General features: G+C 33.5%; 1 protein-coding gene and 1 pseudogene across 4 annotated transcripts in view; both read right to left on the bottom strand.

Moving 5' to 3' along the window:
* Positions 1-20,255, bottom strand: part of RUNDC3B (RUN domain containing 3B) — a 126,503-nt gene that overhangs the window by 44,455 nt on the left and 61,793 nt on the right. For all 4 annotated transcript variants that reach the window (XM_034667382.1, XM_034667397.1, XM_034667389.1 and 1 more), the window contains 4 exons: positions 10,572-10,661; positions 8,536-8,616; positions 2,997-3,165; positions 1,943-2,100 (listed from right to left, as the gene is read on the bottom strand). In XM_034667382.1, the coding sequence (XP_034523273.1) occupies positions 1,943-2,100; positions 2,997-3,165; positions 8,536-8,616; positions 10,572-10,661 (498 nt within the window). The remainder of the gene's footprint in view (positions 1-1,942; positions 2,101-2,996; positions 3,166-8,535; positions 8,617-10,571; positions 10,662-20,255) is intronic.
* Positions 16,331-17,128, bottom strand: LOC105241922 (annotated as a pseudogene).

The following is a 20,255-nucleotide window of genomic DNA, read 5'->3' as shown; positions in this document are numbered from 1 at the left end:
TAGCTAAAATCTCCTTAAAGGCATTAAAAAAACTGTAACTAACAATGATACTCTTTTATCAGAGAAGTATAATAAAACTATCTCAGATTCTTTTTTCAAACTAAAAAGTTTGAGTCTTTTCCTTTACATTATCAAAAGTACAATAAACGTGATACATTTTATTTTTCGAATGAAAATATCTCTGATAAAATAAAAACTGATTTCACAATTATTTTTAAGTTAAAAGCATTGAGATAAACTACCAATATCAACTGCAAAAGAAAAATTAAATTGTCTTCTACTCTTTTAATTGTAAAGAAATAACTAGAAATCTCTATTGTTTGGCTCTTAATATTTTCCTCCCTGCTTACAGAAGCAAAGGGTTATGGAAGGTATTAATCTGCCCCTCAATGAGTGATTAAACTCTCAGTAAAATATTAGAAAAAAAAATAAGAAATAGTATGTGAACATAATTAATTTCATCAAGATACAAATTCCTAGAAAATACTAAAGTTTTATGTTAGTTAATAAAAGCTTTTCACTTAAAAAAAAATCATCTTTCCTGTTTACTAGGTCTCAAAGGATCTCCTTGGGAATAACATGTTAATTACAAAAGGAACCACAACAGAAACCACAGAAAGAAAAACACGTTAACTAAGTGATTAAAATTAGTATCAGTAATAAAAGGCCAACAGACACTATAGACCTCTGGATATGATATCCCCAACACTTACGGACACACCACTTATATTCCAACCACAAATGGATAAACTTATTCTAATCAGGAGGAAAAGCAAACCAAATCAAAGTGAGGGACATTCTATAAAATTACTAGTTTGTATTCTTCAGAGGTATCAATCTCATATAAGACAGACTGAGAAACTGTTCTAAGTTAAAGGTGACTGAAGAAATAAGACTAAAGAAATGAATAACCAAATGCAACACATGATTCTGGACTGGATTCTGTACCAGAAAAACCGAAGCTGCAGTGAAAGATATTATTTGGACAACTGATGAAATTGAAATTAGTAAGATGAAAGTATTATACTGATTTAAATTTCTGAAGTTGATGGATGATCCATGGGTGTGTAAGAGAGTATCTTTGTTCTGAGGAAACACACAACTGAAGTATTACAGGGTAAAGGGTTGTGATGTATGCAAGAGGGAGAGAATTATGAGCAAATGTGGCAAAGTGTTGAAATTTGGTAAATCTAAGAAACGGCCTATCAGAATTCTTTGTACTATCCTTGCAACTTCTCTGAAATTTTGAAATTATTTCAAAATAAAAACTTGAATATCATCCTTTAAGATTAAATAAATATTAATGTGAGAAGATTTTCACCATAAACAATTAACTGATAAAATCAAGTTTGACAAAATGGTATGTTTAGTGCAAGTGCTTTGAAAAATGACAAATTAAGGAGCTTATACCAGAGTGTGATCTACACACCTTTCTTCAGGGAAAAAAACAAAAACAGAAACAAAAACACCCAAAAAACTACTGCTATGGAAAAAGCTATACCAAAGTGTGCTTAGTGACACTCTGGCACACATGGGAACAAACGCTGCACCATCACTGTACTTGGAGTGGTACTGGTCTTATATCCCATCTTTTGAATCAATTAATTAATCAGTCAATGAATAACTAAATAAATACTTTTCAAATTATGTACATGCATTTGAAAGAATACACATCAAGTTATAGCAGTTAACTCTGTCTGGGTAGCACACACCCGAAGATAGTTTTTATTTTCTTCCTGTATTTTGTAAAATTTCTGCCATGAGCGTGGATTACTTGGATTACTTTTATGAGAAAAGGAAAAGTAAACTTTCTAAAAAGAGTAAGTGAAAAAGAACTTAATAGCAGGCAATCAGACTTCTCAGAATTTCAATCCTATGTCAAAACATGACATTTTCTTATGTTTACATACGGCCAATATTTTCCCCAAAGGATCTCACTTACAACTGATCTTGAAGCTCCACAATTATATATTCTAATTGTTCCTTTTCCAATTTATGGGCCAGATCAGAATCTTCAATCCTTTGAAGTAGTATTTTATTCTGGGAGACAGATTCAGACAGCTGGTTCTCTCGAAGTCGTAAGAGTTCTTCAAGATAACCCTGAAAATACAGTACCAACGAAATAAAGCTACTGCACAGTTCTAATGTATATCTTGAAGATCAATAATGAGTAGGTTAAATGCTATTCTTTACATGTTTAATGAAACAATCTCAAAGTATTACTGATGAAATATTGAAAAAAATCATTTTAATTGAATAGAAAAATTTAACGTATGTCCTCCATCTTTTAAAGCCCTTCCCTGAAGTTCAATAAGATGTTTACTCATGGTAGGTAAACTGGAAGTTTGTATATTTTGACCCCCTTCACCCATTTTACCCATCTCTACCATGTTCACATTCCTGATGAACTGTTTCTTTTTTTTTTTTTTCAAGGGCAATGAATTACTTTAGTCTTAATAGTGCTTTTCCCTTAAGGACTATGTTGAATGATACAAATACAGAATTTTTTTCATATTTGTCTGTTTTACCTTTACCCTCCTAATAAACGCTAAACTCTCAAACATATAAATGAAATCACATACAGAAGAATATTTTTAACTTTTTTTAGAGGGCAGGAGGGACAGAGAGAAACAGGGAGAGAGAGAATTTTAAGCAGGTTCCAAGCTCAGCATGGAGCCCAACACAGGGCTTGATTCCACAACCCTGAGATCATGACCTCAGCTGAAATTAAGAGTTGGATACTTAACCGACTGAGCAAACCAGGTGCCCCTAAATGGCTAATTTTTATATTAAAACATAAAATTAGAAGAAGTTGAAAAAACAAGTGCCTCTTTTAAAACTCTGCATGATTTTTCATCAAGACAAGGACAACTCAAGAACAGAAAGGAAGTAGCAATGGGTCAACACTTACATTCAGCTAAAAGATGTTTTGGCAGTGATAGTCCAAAGGCAATAATGAGAATCAGATTAAATGACTTTTGGCAACTGATAAATACCTTCTGTTCCAGGGTTAGCTGATACTTTTGTTTAACTCTCTTACACTTGTTGAACCAACTATTCTCATCCATGATGAAAGGAGGCCCGACATTCTCTGGAGTGCTGCTTTCACTACCACTGCTTCCCAAAGTCCTCAGCTCTTCCTCGTCACTGCTGATGCTGTCAGAACTGGGAGGATTAAAATTTTAAAAATAAAGTTAATATGTTTCACTCCATTAAGAAATACTTCTCTATTTTGTAAGCTGCTAGTGAGCCGACTCCAAAATACTTAGCACTCCATATACAATAATTATTAAGACTTTAGCTTCCTGAAAAAAAAATGACTATCTAGTATAGACTGCCGACACCCTCTCACATAGTCAAGCCTCGAGATGCTACAGAAGTTCAACTGAGGTTTATAAACCTCAAGAATTAACATAAGGACTGTGAGAATGTTCTGAGAAGAATGAAAAGATTTCCAGAGAAGGGAACCAGAAAACCTAGATGTGCTGGAAAGAACTTTCTGGATGAGTTTTTTTACTGCCTCAGGTAGATCACTGCTTGTCCAGTATCCACTGCTGTGCAGACAAACAGCACAACCAGCCTAATGTCAGTGGGGTATAATAGGGCAGTGTTTGAGTCAGCTCAGCTTTAGCAAAGAGGAGATGATAAAAGGTTAAGAAAAAATAGTCACTCCCAAGCATCTTCCATTGGGGAAAGAAGGAGAAGCAGAGGTAGAGGAGAGGAAATACTGTTTACAATCCATATCAGAAATTCCTAATGACATCCATTTAGTAGAGGAGGACAGAAGAAGGTAAAAAAAAAAAAAAGAAGAAGAAGAAGAAAGAAGAAAGAAGAAGAAGGAACTAAATGAAGAAGTACACTAAAATGGATGTCTGGTTTAGAAGAAAGAGGAGACGTTACACTTAAAGAGGAACAGGGAAAAATACATTTTAAAATATAAGCAATGATATTAACATAAAAAATAGCATACAAATATTCTGTATAATCTTCAAAGTATTAAAAAAAATCCTCTGACCTATCAAATAGAGAGGCAAAATAAGAAAACAATAAATTCAAAACAAAAAATAAGATGGCAGAATAATCCTTAATACAAAATAAGTTACAAAAATTTTAAATGGGTTAAACTCAACAGCAAAAGCCAAATGTTTAAGTTTAATTAAGACAAATAAGGACTGGAGCAACTGGGTGAAAGCATCCAAGTCATGATTTCAGCTCAGGTCATGATTTCATGTATCACAGGATCAAGCCCGACATCAGGCTCAGTGATCACTGTGGAGTCTGCTTGAGATTCTCTCTCTCCCTCTCCCTTTGCCCCATCCCTGCTCACACGCTTTCTCTAAAATAAATAAATAAACCTTAAAAAAAGACAAATAAGGACCAACAATAAGTTGTCTACAAGATGCATATGAATACAGAACAATTAAAGAAATGGAAAGCACACCAAGAAAATATGACTCAAAACAAATCCAGCTCAGAAATAATAATTTCATTGGTTTGCGTAGATATACTGGTGGGAAATATCATAAGGATCAAAGAAAGATACATATTTCATTTTCTGTGATATGTGTTTACACCTGTTGGGCTCTGGAGTCTAGGACCCAAGTATGTTGCAAATATGAATCAGAGACTTCCACATAAGGAAAGGTCCGACCTCCAAGGAGATGCTCCCAGTCAATGATCTAGGAAACAAACCAATAAACAAACACATACCAAAGGAAATATGCCTGTCACAACCATGACTAGAGAGAATAAAGCAGTGGCTGAGGTTAAACCTCCAGCTCTGAAAAACAAACAGAACTTCCAATAAAAACCTATTTTGATGTTAAAAATTAAATGGATGAGCTAACAGGCAGATACAAAGACAGAATAAAAGATATGAAGAAATTACAATTACTTATTAAAGGTTTTCAAAATGCTTAGAAAAAAATAATTGCTATGCTAGAACAGCATAGCCAGCAAAATTATCTTCCCAGGAAAAGGGCAGTGTAAGTGCACATATTCAGAAAACTAAAACCTGAGAGCTATACCAAGAACTTTTCCTAAAGAACTACTGATCATGCTCCAGGAAATAGAAGGTCCAAGAAGAAAGAGTGAGCAAAGGAAATTTTAAGCTTATGGGTAAATCTAAACAAATATTGAGAGCATGATACACTAACAATATTTTAAAAATATCAGAGACCTAAAATTCCAGATGGTAATAGCATATGTCAAGAATGAAATGACGAGTTAAAACAATGCAAAGTCCTCATTTATATGGATAGGTAGTAAAGATGTTAACTTTATACTTTGTTAACTTTTAAGTATGCATATTAAAATTAATGGAGTACAAAAACAAGAAGAGAAGTATAGTATATAACTTGTAAACTAGTAGAGAAATAAAATGGGAGGAGAAGAAAAATAATAAAGAAAAAAAGAAAGAAGAAGAAATAGAAAAAGGGTAGAAAAAGAAATGCAAAAAATGTAGAATAGAAAGCAAAGAGTACAGGAGCACCCAGTGGCTCAGTCAGTTAAGTGTCCAACTCTTAATTCAGGCTCAGATCATGATCTCAGGGTCATGGGATCAAGCCCCATGTTGGGCTCCATGCTCAACAGGAAGTCAGCTTGAGATACTCTCTCCCTCTTTCTCTGTCCTCACCCCCGCACTCTCTCTCTAAAATAAGTAAATAAATCTTAAAAAGAAAAAAAAAAGAGGGCAAAGAATACAAGTATTGAGAAAGAAAAAAAAATCATAAAAATTCTCCATACACTGGGTATAAAGGGAAGGTATCTCAAAATAATAAAGGCCATATCTAACTGGCCCACAGCGACTATCATACTCAGTGGTAAAAAAGCTGAAAGCCTTTCCTCTAATCAGGAAGAAGACAAGTATACCTACTGTCACCACTATTATTTGACATAGTATTGGAAATCCTAGCCAGAACAATTAGGCAAGAAAAATAAAGTCATTTGAATTAGAAAGGAAGAAGTGAAAACTGTATGCAGATGACATAATACTATATATTAAAAACCTTAAAGACACCAGCAATAAACTGTTAGAATGAATGAGTTCAGTCAAGACGCAGAGTACAAAATCAATATACAAAATAAGCTGTGTTTCTACACACTAATGACAAACTATCAGAAAGAAAAATTAAGAAAACAATCCCATTTATAATTACATCAAAAAGAATAAAATACCTTGGAATAGATGTAAAATAGGAGGTAAAAGACCTCTCTACACTGAAAACTGTTAAGACAGTGATGAAAGAAACTGAGAAAGGCACAAATAAACTTCAAGACATTCTCTGCTCATGAACTGAAAAAATTAATATTGTTAAAATGACCATGGTACCCAAAGCAACCTAAGATTCAATGCAATACCTATCAAAATTCAATGGCATTTTTCATAGAATTAGAACAATTGTAAAATCTGTATGGAACCACATACACTAAACAGCCAAAGCAATCTTGAGAAAGAACAGAGCTGGAGTCATTGCACTTACTGATTTCAAAATACATTACAAATCAACAGTTATCACAACAGAATGTTACTGGCATGAATGCAGATACACAGATCAATGGAACCAAATGGAGTCCAAAAATAAACCTATGCATATTTGGTCAATTAATTTATGACAAAGGAGCCAAAAACATACAACAGTTAAAGAATAGTCTTGTCAATAAGTGGAGCTGAAAAAACTGATCAGCCTCATGTGAAAGAATAAAGCTGAAACTGTGAAGCTCCTAGAAGGAAACAGAAAGTAAGCTCCCTGACATCAATCCAGACAAGTTTTGGATTTGAGGCCAAAAAAAGGGTAAATAAAAGCAAAAGCAAAAGTAAACAAATGGACCTACATCAAACTAAAAGGCTTCTGCATAGCAAAAGAGACCACCACAAAATGGAAAGGCAACATACTGATTGGGAGATAATAAATGCAAATTATAAACACTATAAGGAGTTAATATCCAAAACAGAAACTCAACAACAAAAAGACAAATAATCCAGTTATTTACTAATGGATTATAGACTTCAACAGACATTTCTCCAAAGAAGATATATGAAAAGCTCACAGTACATGAAAAGACGGTCAACATCATTAATCTTAGGGAAATGCATATCAAAATCACAATGAGATACCACCTCACACCTGTTAGAATGGCTATCACCAAAAAGACAAAAGATAACAAATGCTAGTGTAGATGTGGAGAAAAGGAAGCCCTGTGCACTGTTGGTGGGATTGCAAATTTGATACAGCCACTATGGGAAACAGTATGGAGTTTCCTCCGAAACTTAAAAATAGAACTACTGTATGATCCAGAAATTCCCCTTCTGGGAATATAGCCAAAGAAAACAAAACACTATCTTGAAAAGATATCTGCACCCTACATTCATAGCAACACCATGTACAATAGATGAGACACAGAAACAACCTAAAAGTCCATCAGTGGATGAATGGATAGAGAAGATGTGGTATTCGTATACAATAAAATATAAAATCCCACCTTTATGCCTGTCCAAAAATTCTTGCTATAATTTTTTTTATGAATCTAATGTACTATAATTACCCCTTTTCCCAAGTGATCCACTTACTCAAGTTAGAAATCTTGGTACCATAATACTGTGTTACTCCTCCCTCACTATCTAAGTATCTTCACACTCATCTCTCCAACAGTGACTTCTCTAACTAGATGGTGATTATCTTGGGAACAAGGACTATACTCTTTTTCAGAATTTCATAAAGTGTCTACCCTCTTGAAATCTATGTATCCCTGGCAGTTAGGAAAGTTTCTTTCTTACATTAGTCCTCAATAAATGCATCTTCAGAGTGTATGTGTGTGTGTGTGTGTGTGTGTGTGTGTGTGTGCGCGCGTGTGTGTGTACATACATTACACATATACATATATTACTCTCTCTCTTTCTGTTTCCCTTACAGCTCTGGCCTTACCATAATATTTTTAAAGTATATAAAGATGATCATTCTATTCAGGAAACTATGTGAAGAGACTTTCAAAAAAATCTATATCATCTGATTAATTTTCAATGCTGATGAGACTGTAGGAAATTCTTAACTCTCATACAATCCTGGTAGTAGGATGAATTGATACAGCTCTTTTATACAGACACACTTTAAGGGCCATAAAATTTTTCATTGTATTTGCCTGAGTAACTGTAAATTCACAGCAGAAACAAATAGAAAATTGTTTTGCACAAAATGTTCATTATTCTTTCCTTTATAATGGAAAGAAAATGGAGAACAATCTGAATGATGGATTTCAGTTTTGAACTCTCAATAGACTATAACAGAGCTATTAAAGTTCTCATTATAATGACTACACCAATAGAAATACATGCTGTTTTCTAAAAACTATATTTATGCTGAAATTACAATTATGTAAAAAGTGTATTTACATAAACACTAAAAATGCAAATGGCGTTTGTATTTTTGAATGATTTCTGATACTGAAATAAAAGCAATTTTAATGAGATGAATATATTACACAAGATACTCAACTATAAATTAAGATTTCAATAGCATATTTCAAAATGTTAATTACCTTTGGGTAAACTTCAAATATGGTGTGTAGTCTATTACCGCAGGAAAGTTTCCATCCAGTCCTTCTCCCTTAAGGCAGAAGCTGAGACAAGAGACAATAAATGTGTCATATAATACATAAACTTTTAAATTGATGTTGTGCTATAAACAATCCCTTGTTAGAGACATTTGTTTCATCAAATTGCAGGTAAATTTTTAAATTCAGATTTTAAATGCTACTGGTTAAAAATAAACACCTTAATAAAGATACTCTACGTTCACTACCAATGACAAAAGATTGCACAAGTTAATACACTCTAATATGAATATATCATGCAAAAGAAAAACTTTCTGAGAAATCTGTTTAAACATTATTTAATGGATACTACCTTAGTCTTCACTGGATTTTAATATGTCACTAGAGAATTTTCAAATGAAGACTTGTTCACATTTTCATACAAACTCTATGTGACATTGACTAACTCCTTAAAAGGTCTCACTAATTAGAAAATGAAAGTTTCCTAAATTATCTGAATAGATGAAAGGGCTTGGATCTTACACCTAAAAAGAATGCTAAAAAAAAAGAAAAAAGCCTTTTAATCTTTAGTCAATCATTTCTGAGGCCATGGCAACAGGAAAATGTTGAGATTTGCCCAAAGTCATACTGGGAATCTTATTAAGCCAGCAAAGAAATTCTAGATCTCCTGGTCTCCCAATCCAATAATCTTTGTCTTGTATGATGGTATATCCAATTGGATTATTTTTTTTAAAAAAGTGTTTAGTTCTATTATTACTATTATTAAAAGAAAAAAGTCCATCTTCTAGGAACATAAACAAGAACATTTACAAGATGTAGGTTGATCTTTTAAAAAAACAAATTCATCTATGAACTCCCACCTTCTAGTTTCTTTGGTAAGTTTGCCTGTTGAAATACCATTCTAATACATTAGTATGAAGGGCATGTATGTACTTTTTCATACTTGAATAAGGAATGAACAAAAGTGGTCATACTTTATAAGTGCTTTCCTTCATTTACAAAATTATTACTATTGTATCTTTAAGACATACGCTTTTAGCAGCATGACATGTGAAAAATTAACACACTTGGAAGGATCAAAAAAACAACCTCCAGATTGCATCTATCATATTCAAATTCTGAACAATTAAGCTAATAACTGAATACTACTTTATTAAATCTTAAACAAAGGAAAAGTATACTGATAAAATGAAAATATTTTGAAATGGAAGTGATTTACTAAAAAATGGTAACCTCAGTGGAAATGAGCAGCATTATTTTTTTGATTCAAGATCTAACAGATTTCCAATTATGTTTTATACTTATTTTTTATATTCTTGGATTTTTAAGTGATATTTTTCAAAAAATTATAATATTTTCATCATTCTTATGCTTGAGTTCTTGTTATAAACAAACCTTTTACTTTTAGCATAATGTAAATCTTGGATCAATTAAAGAAATGTAAAAAGATACTCCCATAAATCTATGAAAAACTTACATTTATATGTTTACTACTTATAATCTTAGTCTGAAATCAATTCATCTCGTTGGTAATAAAAGCAAATGCTAACAATATTTTTGATGGTCTAGATACATAAAACAAACATAAGACACCCAAGATATGCCAGGATCTTTTTTATTTCAATACATGAGATAATGAAAATCTTTCTGGCTTTAAATCTACATTTAGTGCATCTCTTTTCATTTTAAAGCAGGAGCTAAAAAATACTAAGAGATAAGATCCAAAAACTTCCTTCAGTGCTACCAGGGTATAATTTTTCTGCTGGGGAAATGCAGTCTAGGATTGTTTTGCCCAAGCTAGAGACCAAACATGTCAGTTAATTCCTTAACCCAAGACAGTCTCTTTTCTGAGAGCAAACCCAGTCAGAAAGCTGATGTCGCTGGATGGGGAACAACAGGTATCAAGTATCAATATCCAGCTGTGTGCTTTAATTATTAGCAAACCAACAAAAAAAAAACCCTAAATAGAAACTATTATGAAGTTGAATAACTTAGAAACTGAATACACTTAGATTAAGTACCTGAAATCAATAGCATTGAGTCCAAGCAGCATGCCAGCAAGCATATTTGCTTCCTCACCCAAGACAATTGCTCCATCTTCATAAAATCGCCTAAAAAATGAAATGGATAAATATGTAAATATTAAAAGCAGACTGAAATTTCATCTATAGAAATTATTTAGAGACCAAACTAAAGTAGAAAGAACTAAATTTTATTTATCAAATTAAAAACTATCCGGATCACGCAATTCTTGTAGATATTTAGAAAAAAAATGCCAACATAACAAAAAAATCATTCTAAGTGTTTCCACTTCTCTTAAAAAGAATTCCTAAAGTGACTCTTTCAATAGGCCAAAATTGTCTACTATTTTTCTCTAATAGTGAAGCAATATGAATGTAATTTGAAAGGTGGCAAATTCACAGTCATTTATACTGGTCTCTTTTTGAAACTATGTAGACTATTGTTGTACATATAGAACAAACACAAACACACATTGTTTTTCTTTAATTCCAAGGGTTATTAACTAAATGAAGAACTAGAAAGATGAGATCATTAGTAATTCATGCTAACTTTTAACACTACAATACTAATGGGCTAGCAGGGTAACTGCGTATGAAAAAGAAAGTGTTCATTATATCTGACAAAATATGAATATGAATCTATCAGTGTTAATTCCTATAAAGCTTTCTGTTTCGGTTAACGTTAGTTGTTAAAAATACTAAAATTTTATTTTAATATACTTATAGATTTTGAGAAAATATCATGATATGAGCCTAAGATATTTTTCCACAAAAGAATGTAAGCTCATTGTATTTACTTTCTTTAAAAAATAATACTGTGCAAAACCTAGTTGATTTTCAGTAAGCAGGGATCATTTAATTGTTATATCTATTTATATTAGACATAGACAGTGGATGCCACTCTGTAAGACCCCACTAACTAGAAGGAAAACATTTTAGTAAATGAAATTTATCTTACTCTTTTTGGGAAAAAAGATTTTAATATGCTCATAATCCCACTGCCAATTTTGCATAGTTCACAGTTTAAAAATACTTTTACAACATATCATTTGATACTTGCTTAAAAAGCCCGTGAAGCAAAGGTGGAAAGAACTATCATTAGTTTCAAATTTACCATCAAGAAAAGTTAAGAATTAGGTCAAAACAATTTGCCCAAGCTCATGCAGATAAATTGCTCAAGGAGGAAACCTAATTCTTCTTACTTTAAGTTCTATATATTTCTATTAAACCATACCTGTAAAACCATTTCCTGTAAAACAAAAATATTAAAGAGAATTTAACCTATGTTATAGTTCATAAGGAATTTTAAACAAATAAAAGTACAAAGGAAAATAAGAGACCACTATTCTACCCTCTGTCAGATGTAAGGCTACAAACAAATATGGTGGGAAGACTAGCATGGAATAGATGTTTTCTGTTTCCTTGGAAATATGGGAATTGCTTTTATTGACTTGAAGAGAAAAACTAAAAACTTCCAGTGTAACAAAGATTAATAAAATAAATGGAAGGAATTTCTATTTATTTAACTAAGATATCCCACAAAAAGATGAAGATATTTAAATCATATGCCTGAGATTCTGTCACTGTCCCAATAGCTAAACTGGCTACTGAGAGAATATTTTGACTCCTGGAAGAACTATGATTACAATGGCTCTAGATCCCCAAATTCTACGGGACACATGGCTTAGAAAGAATTCTGGTTTTTGATACTGGGAATCACCCATTATTCCTAGTATTTCCCTATATAAGAAAAGGTCTACTTTTTTTTTTCTCCATCTTGAGTCCACCATGTTTAAAAGTACATTCTAAGAATCAGATCAAAATTATTTATGCTTGCTTCCTAATGTCAAAATTGAGACTGTTGATGAATATCAAACACACACACACACACAAATCTAACCACTTTTAGAGATTTCTTAAAGTCCAATGATCTTATATACGTGTGTATATAATATTGTTCTAATGATTTTTGGGGGGCTTTATTTTTACTGATTATTTTTTAAGTTAAACAATATAAGTGAAACACTTGCTACATGTGAAATAATTCCACTCAAATAAAACCATACCTGAAGTGTAATGTTGTACAGAACTCATTTACTATAACAGCTTTTACTGCATTAGAGGGTATAGAAGAACAAATGGAAGAGGAAGTGCTAGTTAAGAGTTGTCCAGGGGCACCTGGGTGGCTCAGTCAGTTAAGCATCCAACTCTTGAGTTCAGCTCAGGTCATGATCTCAGGGTTGTGAGATGAGGCCCAGCATGGGGCTCTGCGCTTCTGGACATGGAGCCTGCTTGGGATTCTCTCTCTCCCTCTCCTTCTGCCCCACCCACATATGTATGTGTGCTCACTCTCTCTCTTTCTCTCCTTAAAAAAAAAAAAAAAATTGTCCATTGTATGCTGAATGTCTTCACTATTAGTGTGGGCTAAGAAAAAAGTATTTTTCATAAAATACACTTCTAACTTTGAGGTAACTTTTTATAAGTAACTTAATTCAGTATTCAAAAGAATGAATTGATCTGAACTGAAAAAGATATTTTTATCATTTAATCAAAGACATCATTCACATGTATTAAAAAATGAGAAGCTATTAGGAAAATTAATTTTTATTCTCTTAATCAAATCAACATAGCAATAATTTTAAATGAAAGTCTGATTCTTATCATCAACATTTTCAAAGACTTCAAAAAACTGTAAACTTTAAATCTCTTCATTTTATCTCATCGAAAAACGGGAGCATTATTAAATTTGGTTATATAACCAAAGTTATGTAACAAATGAGCCAAAGGTAAACCCTAAGATGACTAAATTCAATAATAGTAAGGTAACACTAAAAAAACATTCTCTTTCTCTAGTTGAAAATATTTTTGTTCTAAGGAAAATAATTATATGAGAAGGATCTAACCAAAACAGTAAACTGAATTGCCAAAATGCATTATAAATACTGAAAGTGAAAGGTAAAAAAGATACATAAAATTTCCATTTAAAGCTTTATACATTGGATTGTATCTCTAAAGAAGTTTTGCTTGTTAGAAGCAAAGGAAAATTATGAGCAACTCTTGATACTACTGTGATCTGGAAGAAAAACTTCCAATTTTTTATTAGGTATACTCTTTCATTTGTCTGTTGACTAGAAAAATATTAGAAACCAGGAAAACATTTAAAATAACACCCTAATAATAGTACTTTTTCTCTTTTCATATATAATTTAACTCTAATTGAAACATATCTCTATAATGCTACATTTAGTATTCATACTGTAAGACTATTTGAAGGCCTTTCAGGTACTTCAGTAACAAATACCCTTTGGATGGCATCCAAGGTGAACAACCAGTATAGATCATATCGGCACTGTACAATATCATGCTTCCAATTTTCCCTCTTTGTCAGAAGTTATTCTACATACTGAAAATGCAATATTAAAATATGAGAAATGTTATCTCATAAACCAAAGAAATTTCATTATCACATTCTAGTTCCCTTGCCCAATTTAGTCTCGACATATGAAATTCTAAGGGAGGAGGCTAGAAAAGTCTCCCTCATGACATGAAAAATAGATTATAGCATCATAAATAAATGTTGTATTTCATTCAAAGGCCAACTGAATCAGAATGAAAAACTGATCAAAAGTAAATCTCCAAAGATCTTGCTAGGAATGTAATAATAAATAATAATAAATTCCTATTATGGGGCAAGAACTGTGCTAGGTACTAAAGTTAAATGGTGAACAACTTAAGTATGGTCCCTCTCCATGGAGCGTACCATAGGAGAGGGGACAGGCAACAAACAAAAGAAAAAGGTAATTAGGGTTGAAGATAAGTAGTATAAAGCAAATAAACAGGTTGCTGAGGTAGAGAAAAACTGAAGGAGAACTCAGCTCTGAAGAAAATCGCTATTAGGAAAGGCATTTTGTAGTGTTTAGCTTGAGACCTTAAGCCTGCAGCAATCTGATCACATAGGGCTCTGTAGACCATATAACATCAGCAATAAATGTGAACATTTACTGAGTGCCAAGCACAGTGACAAATGCTTTATATGAATTACATTCTTTAACTTTACCAGCACATATTATGCCAGAGAGGGATTAAGCACTTGTCTAAGATTCTACCACTAGAAAGTTGGTAAAGCCTGGATTTGACTCCAGGAAATGTATTTGACGAGAAACCATTTTAATGCCTTAAGTGGGAACTGACACAATCTGTTTAACTTTAAGAAGGTTGTTGGAAGATAAATGGCTAGTGGAAGGGGGCAAACTGGAAGCTCACTGAGAACATCAATAGGGGAGTGTAGACAAGAGATAAATGAGGTATTATCACTCTAGCAATCTGGAGATTAAGGTAAATAGATCAAGATAGATTTTGGAGAGAGGACTGACAAGACTTGTTAATTACGAATGATTATAGAGAATGACGGAGAAAGAGAAATAAAATATGAATTTTAGGTTCTGACTTGATCAAACATGCAGGTAGGTTGTGAAACCATCTGCTAAGAAAGAGGTAAAGAGGGCTAGAGGGGGAAAAAATCAAGATATCTGAACTACCTAGGCAGAGATTTAAATGCAGTGTCATGATCATACAAGTGGTATTTAAAGCCATTCTAAAAATTCTATGAAGACAGACAGAAAGGAAAATGAATGGAGAATAAAGATCATACAATGCAGGGCTGAACCAGGAGAATACTGACCTTTCAAAGTTGTAAAGAGCGAAAGAAGCCAAAAAGACAGAGTCAGAAAAGCAATTAAAGAAGAAGAAGGAAAAGCCATGGAATGTTATATAAGGTAAAGACAGAGGTTTTTCAAGAAAGGGGAAGTATCTAACTGTTTTAGCTGGGCAATAGTGTAAAGTATGGACAGGAGAAATAGCTATTTGTAGCTTGTATATTATTGGTATCCTTTTAAAAATTATCCTTGGTGGAGTGGGACAGACACTGCACAAGAGTAGATACAAGAGTGACACTAAGGTAAGGAAATGATGACAGTATATATCAACATTTTTTTTGAGAAGTGAGGTGATGAAGCAGAACATGGAGATGAGCAGAAGGAAATACAGGTTCAATAGAGAAATCTTCTCTTCAAGGTAGAAGATAGCAGCATATGTTTCTATATGGGTGGGAATGATCCAACAGTGGGAAAGAGATTAAGAATGAGAAAAGAGAAAGGTGATAACTAATGGAAGAGGTGAAAGGGGATAGGATCCAGAAGAAGGTGGCCTCTGACAGGAGAAGAGACATTCCAACACAACAACAAAAGAACAAAAAGAATATGCTTACAGTATGTTTGATGCTAGGAATAAAAGCATTCATTTATGGTAAATTCAATATGACCAAGAAGATTATTCTTACTTTTACAACAGAATAACATCAAATATACCCTTAAGGTTTTCCTTACTTGTTTCCAGGAATTATTGCCTGCATGGCTCTTGGACAGTAAAATGTTTTTCAAAGTTTATCCATGTTGTAGCATATATCAGTACTTCATTTTTTTTTTAAATAAGAATTTTATTTAGACAAGATGCTTGACGAAGGGAAAACTATCCAGGATTCATCTTACAGACTAATTAATTTCTACCTAAAGACAGATTACCCTACATTTAACATTTATGTACAAAAATGTTATAAAACTGTCCATTTTATAATAATAAATGAAAAACATTAAAATTCTCCAAACAAGGTATGCCAGAATTTTCATGTTCTTTTTTTGGTTAAACCATGAAAACAAAACAATTTACTGGAATATAAAGAGCTGAATGAGCATGAGCATGGAGAATGCGCATATTTTCACAGAGTCATTACTTTTACCCATCCCATCTTGATTTGATGTCAATCAAAATATACCACCGGACATTTAGTACTAAAAAAGTGCAATCCGCTAGTGCAAATATGCCAGTTACTTTAGAGTAAAGGAATGGGAAAGGGGAAAATGAAAAAATGGAACTATCATGCTGCGGTCAGGATGTGAGGGAATCAAATTACATTTTTTGGTTTTGTTTTGTTTTTTAACAGAGAATGTATTTTTGGTCTGTAGGAAGACAGTTCTGAAATAAAGTAGCAAGTTCCTTCTTTAGTAGACACCTGCTGCTGCTGCTGCTGGAACACACCCATTTTATCTTCATTCTCTATTTCTAACTGCGCAGGTGTGTCTGCTTCACTGATGGGCTGCTTTTCCAGTGGGAATCTGATCTGCCTCATAGGCAAACCCTGTGGTACACAGAGGCTTTCGTTAGTTTGCTTAGTGTTGTAGGCCTCCTAATTTACACTACACCACAGAACCGTCCTGGCCCACCACGTGCAAATTAGTATGATTATTTTTCTCAGTCTTGACTTCTGCCTCGGGCTTTTCATCCACCATGGAGAATTTCGGAGTCTCCTCGGCTGCCACTTCACAAAGGAGGTACCAGGTCATGCACACTTAGTGAGCACACAAGCAAGTACCAGTAGTGGCAGAAGCAGCACTTCATTTCTTTGTATGGCTGAAGGTCATTCCACTGCATGGAATACACATTATTTATTCATTCATTCATCAGTTGATGGGACACTTAGGTTGTTTCCACTTTTTGGCTATTATGAATAATGCTACTATGAAAATTTGTATAGACACTTTTCATGAACACATGTTCAATTCTCTTGGAAATACATATACGTACATATATAGGAGTCCCATGCAAGGTCATATGGTAAATCTATGTTTAACCTTTTGAGGAATTGCCGGACTGTTTTTCAAAGGGGCTGCGCATCATTCTGCTTTTCTACTATCAATGTATGAGGGTTTCAATTTTTCCAGATCCTTCCCAATACTTGTTATTATGTGTTCTTTTGATTTTAGCCATCCTAGTGGGTGTGCAGTAGCCTCACACTGTGGTTTTGATTTGCAATTTCCTGATGGTTAATGAATACTGAGCATCTTTTATGTGTTTATTGGTCAGCTGTATATCTTTGGAAAAATGCCTATTCAGATTCTTTGCCTATTTTAAATGTTTTTTTATTTCTAAGTTGTAAGAGTTCTTTATTTATATTCTAGATAGAAGTCTCTTATCAGACATAGGCTTTGCAAACATTTTCTCCCATTCTTTGGGTCATCTTTTCACTTTCTTGATGGTATTCTTCAAAGCACAAAGTTTTAAAATTTGATTATGTCCATTTATCTATTTTTTTCTTTTGTGGCTTGTGTATTTGGTATTATATCCAGGAAACTATTCTTAATCCAAGGTAATGAAGATTTACATTTATGTTTTCCTCTAAGAATTTTCCATGTAAGTCAGATCCATTTTCAGTAATTTTTGTATATGCCAGGAGGCAGCAGTATACAAGCAACTTTTACTAATGTTTTTCATCTTAATAATGTAAAACTTTTAAACAGATTCGGATTCCAAAATTCCTTCTTAGCTCTTGAAAGATATATTAATTTTTCACTATCTACTTTTCTATAAGTGAGAAAGTATTATCAACTCCTTTTTCACTCTGTGAGAGCTCAGTAATTTTTGAAGTTTTTTTTATACTCTACTCCTTCCTTCTCTTACTCCTACTATAACTCAAGAAAATTGATATTTCTTCTGAGCACAACTTTTGTCATTATAAATTAAGTACTGTGGTACAGTTGTAAAGTAACAAACAGGTCTCCATAAAACTAATTTTATCTCTTCTTTATATTTTCCATATTTGCTACTTCAAATTCTTATCAGAATGTTTTCAATCTTGTTTCAAGTGTCATATTTGTGTTTCTTAGCTTAACTTTTCTAATTATTTTTCAGTCTGTGGGTGGGGACAAATTAAAACTTGGAACAAATTAATTCAGTTTCAACCTTACCTACTTTACCTTATTCTCTATTTCTCAGGATTCCCAGTAAACTACCAAAACAATTCCCCACTATTTTTTTCTTTTTCTTTCTTTTTTTTTTTTTTTTTTTTTTTTTTTTTTTTTTTTTTTTTTTTAGCTTGGATTCGAATCTCAAGTCCACCAACCATCCAACCCTGGCTATTTCCCAGTAACACCTCAATCCCTAAACCATGAAACTCTGCAAGAGTTGTTTTCAATTGTTCACTAAGACATCCTCCACCTTATAAAAAAAAAAAAAATCACTTGAATTTCTCTAATACTATGGAGCCACGTGATGTACTCCTACCAGAGGATTTACTGTATTTCTCATCCCCATACTTCTTCCATCCAATCTTATCCTTGGATTTCCACTGATTAGTATTCTCAAGCTTGCCCGTCTTAGCTCATGTAGCTCCTCCTTCTGTCCTGGGGTAAACACTTTGTATTACCATTTTAGTCATTACTCTTTTTTTTTTTAATTTTATTTTATTATATTATGTTAATCACCATACAGTACATCCCCAGATTCCGATGTAAAGTTTGATGCTTCATTAGTTGCGTATAACACCCAGTGCACCATGCAATACGTGCCCTCCTTACTACCCATCACCAGTCTATCCCATTCCCCCACCCCCTCCCCTCTGAAGTCTTCAGTTTGTTTCTCATAGTCCATAGTCTCTCATGTTTCATTCCCCCTTCTGATTACCCCCCTTTTCTTTATCCCTTTCTTCCCCTACCGATCCTCCTAGTTCTTATGTTCCATAGATGAGAGAAATCATATGATAATTGTCTTTCTCTGCTTGACTTATTTCACTTAGCATTATCTCCTCCAGTGCCGTCCATGTTGCAGCAAATGTTGAGAATTCGTTCTTTCTGATAGCTGAGTAATATTCCATTGTATATATGGACCACAGCTTCTTAATCCAGTCATCTGTTGAAGGGCATCTCGGCTCCTTCCATGATTTGGCTATTGTGGACAATGCAGCTATGAACATTGGGGTGCATATGGCCCTTCTCTTTACTACGTCTGTATCTTTGGGGTAAACACCCAGTAGTGCAATGGCTGGGTCATAGGGTAGTTCAATTTTTAACTTTTTAAGGGACCTCCACACTGTTTTCCAGAGTGGCTGTACCAACTTGCATTCCCACCAACAATGTAGGAGGGATCCCCTTTCTCCACATCCTCTCCAACAATTGTTGTTTCTTGCCTTGTCTATCTTTGCCATTCTAACTGGCGTAAGGTGGTATCTCAGTGTGGTTTTGATTTGAATTTCCCTGATGGCTAATGATTTTGAACATTTTTTCATGTGTCTGTTAGCCATTTGTATGTCTTCATTGGAAAAGTGTCTGTTCATATCTTCTGCCCATTTTATGATTTGTTTATTTGTTTCTCGTGTATTGAGTTTGAGAAGTTCTTTGTAGATCTTGGATACCAGTCCTTTATCTGTGGTGTCCTTTGCAAATATATTCTCCCATTCCGTGGGCTGTCTCTTAGTTTTTTTGACTGTTTCCTTGGCTGTGCAGAAGCTCTTTATCCTGATAAAGTCCCATAAGTTCATTTTATCTTTTATTTCTCTTGCCTTTGGAGATGTGTCGTGAAAAAGGTTGCTCTGGCCGATGTCATAGAAGTTGTTGCCTATGTTCTCCTCTAGAATTTTGATGGATTCCTGTCTCACATTGAGGTCTTTCATCCATTTGGAGTTTATTTTTGTGTATGGTGTGAGAGAGTGGTCAAGTTTCATTCTTTTGCATGTAGCTGTCCAATTTTCCCAGCACCATTTATTGAAGAGACTGTCTTTTTTCCACCGGATGTTTTTTCCTGCTTTATCAAAGATTAGTTGCCCAAAGAGCCGAGGGTCCATTTCTGGGTTCTCTA

This window comes from Ailuropoda melanoleuca, chromosome 1 (genome assembly GCF_002007445.2).
Source record: "Ailuropoda melanoleuca isolate Jingjing chromosome 1, ASM200744v2, whole genome shotgun sequence".
Taxonomy (NCBI): Eukaryota; Metazoa; Chordata; class Mammalia; order Carnivora; family Ursidae; genus Ailuropoda; species Ailuropoda melanoleuca.
The sequence above is the reverse complement of the archived record's forward strand: the minus strand, read 5'-3'. Positions and strand labels throughout refer to the sequence as shown.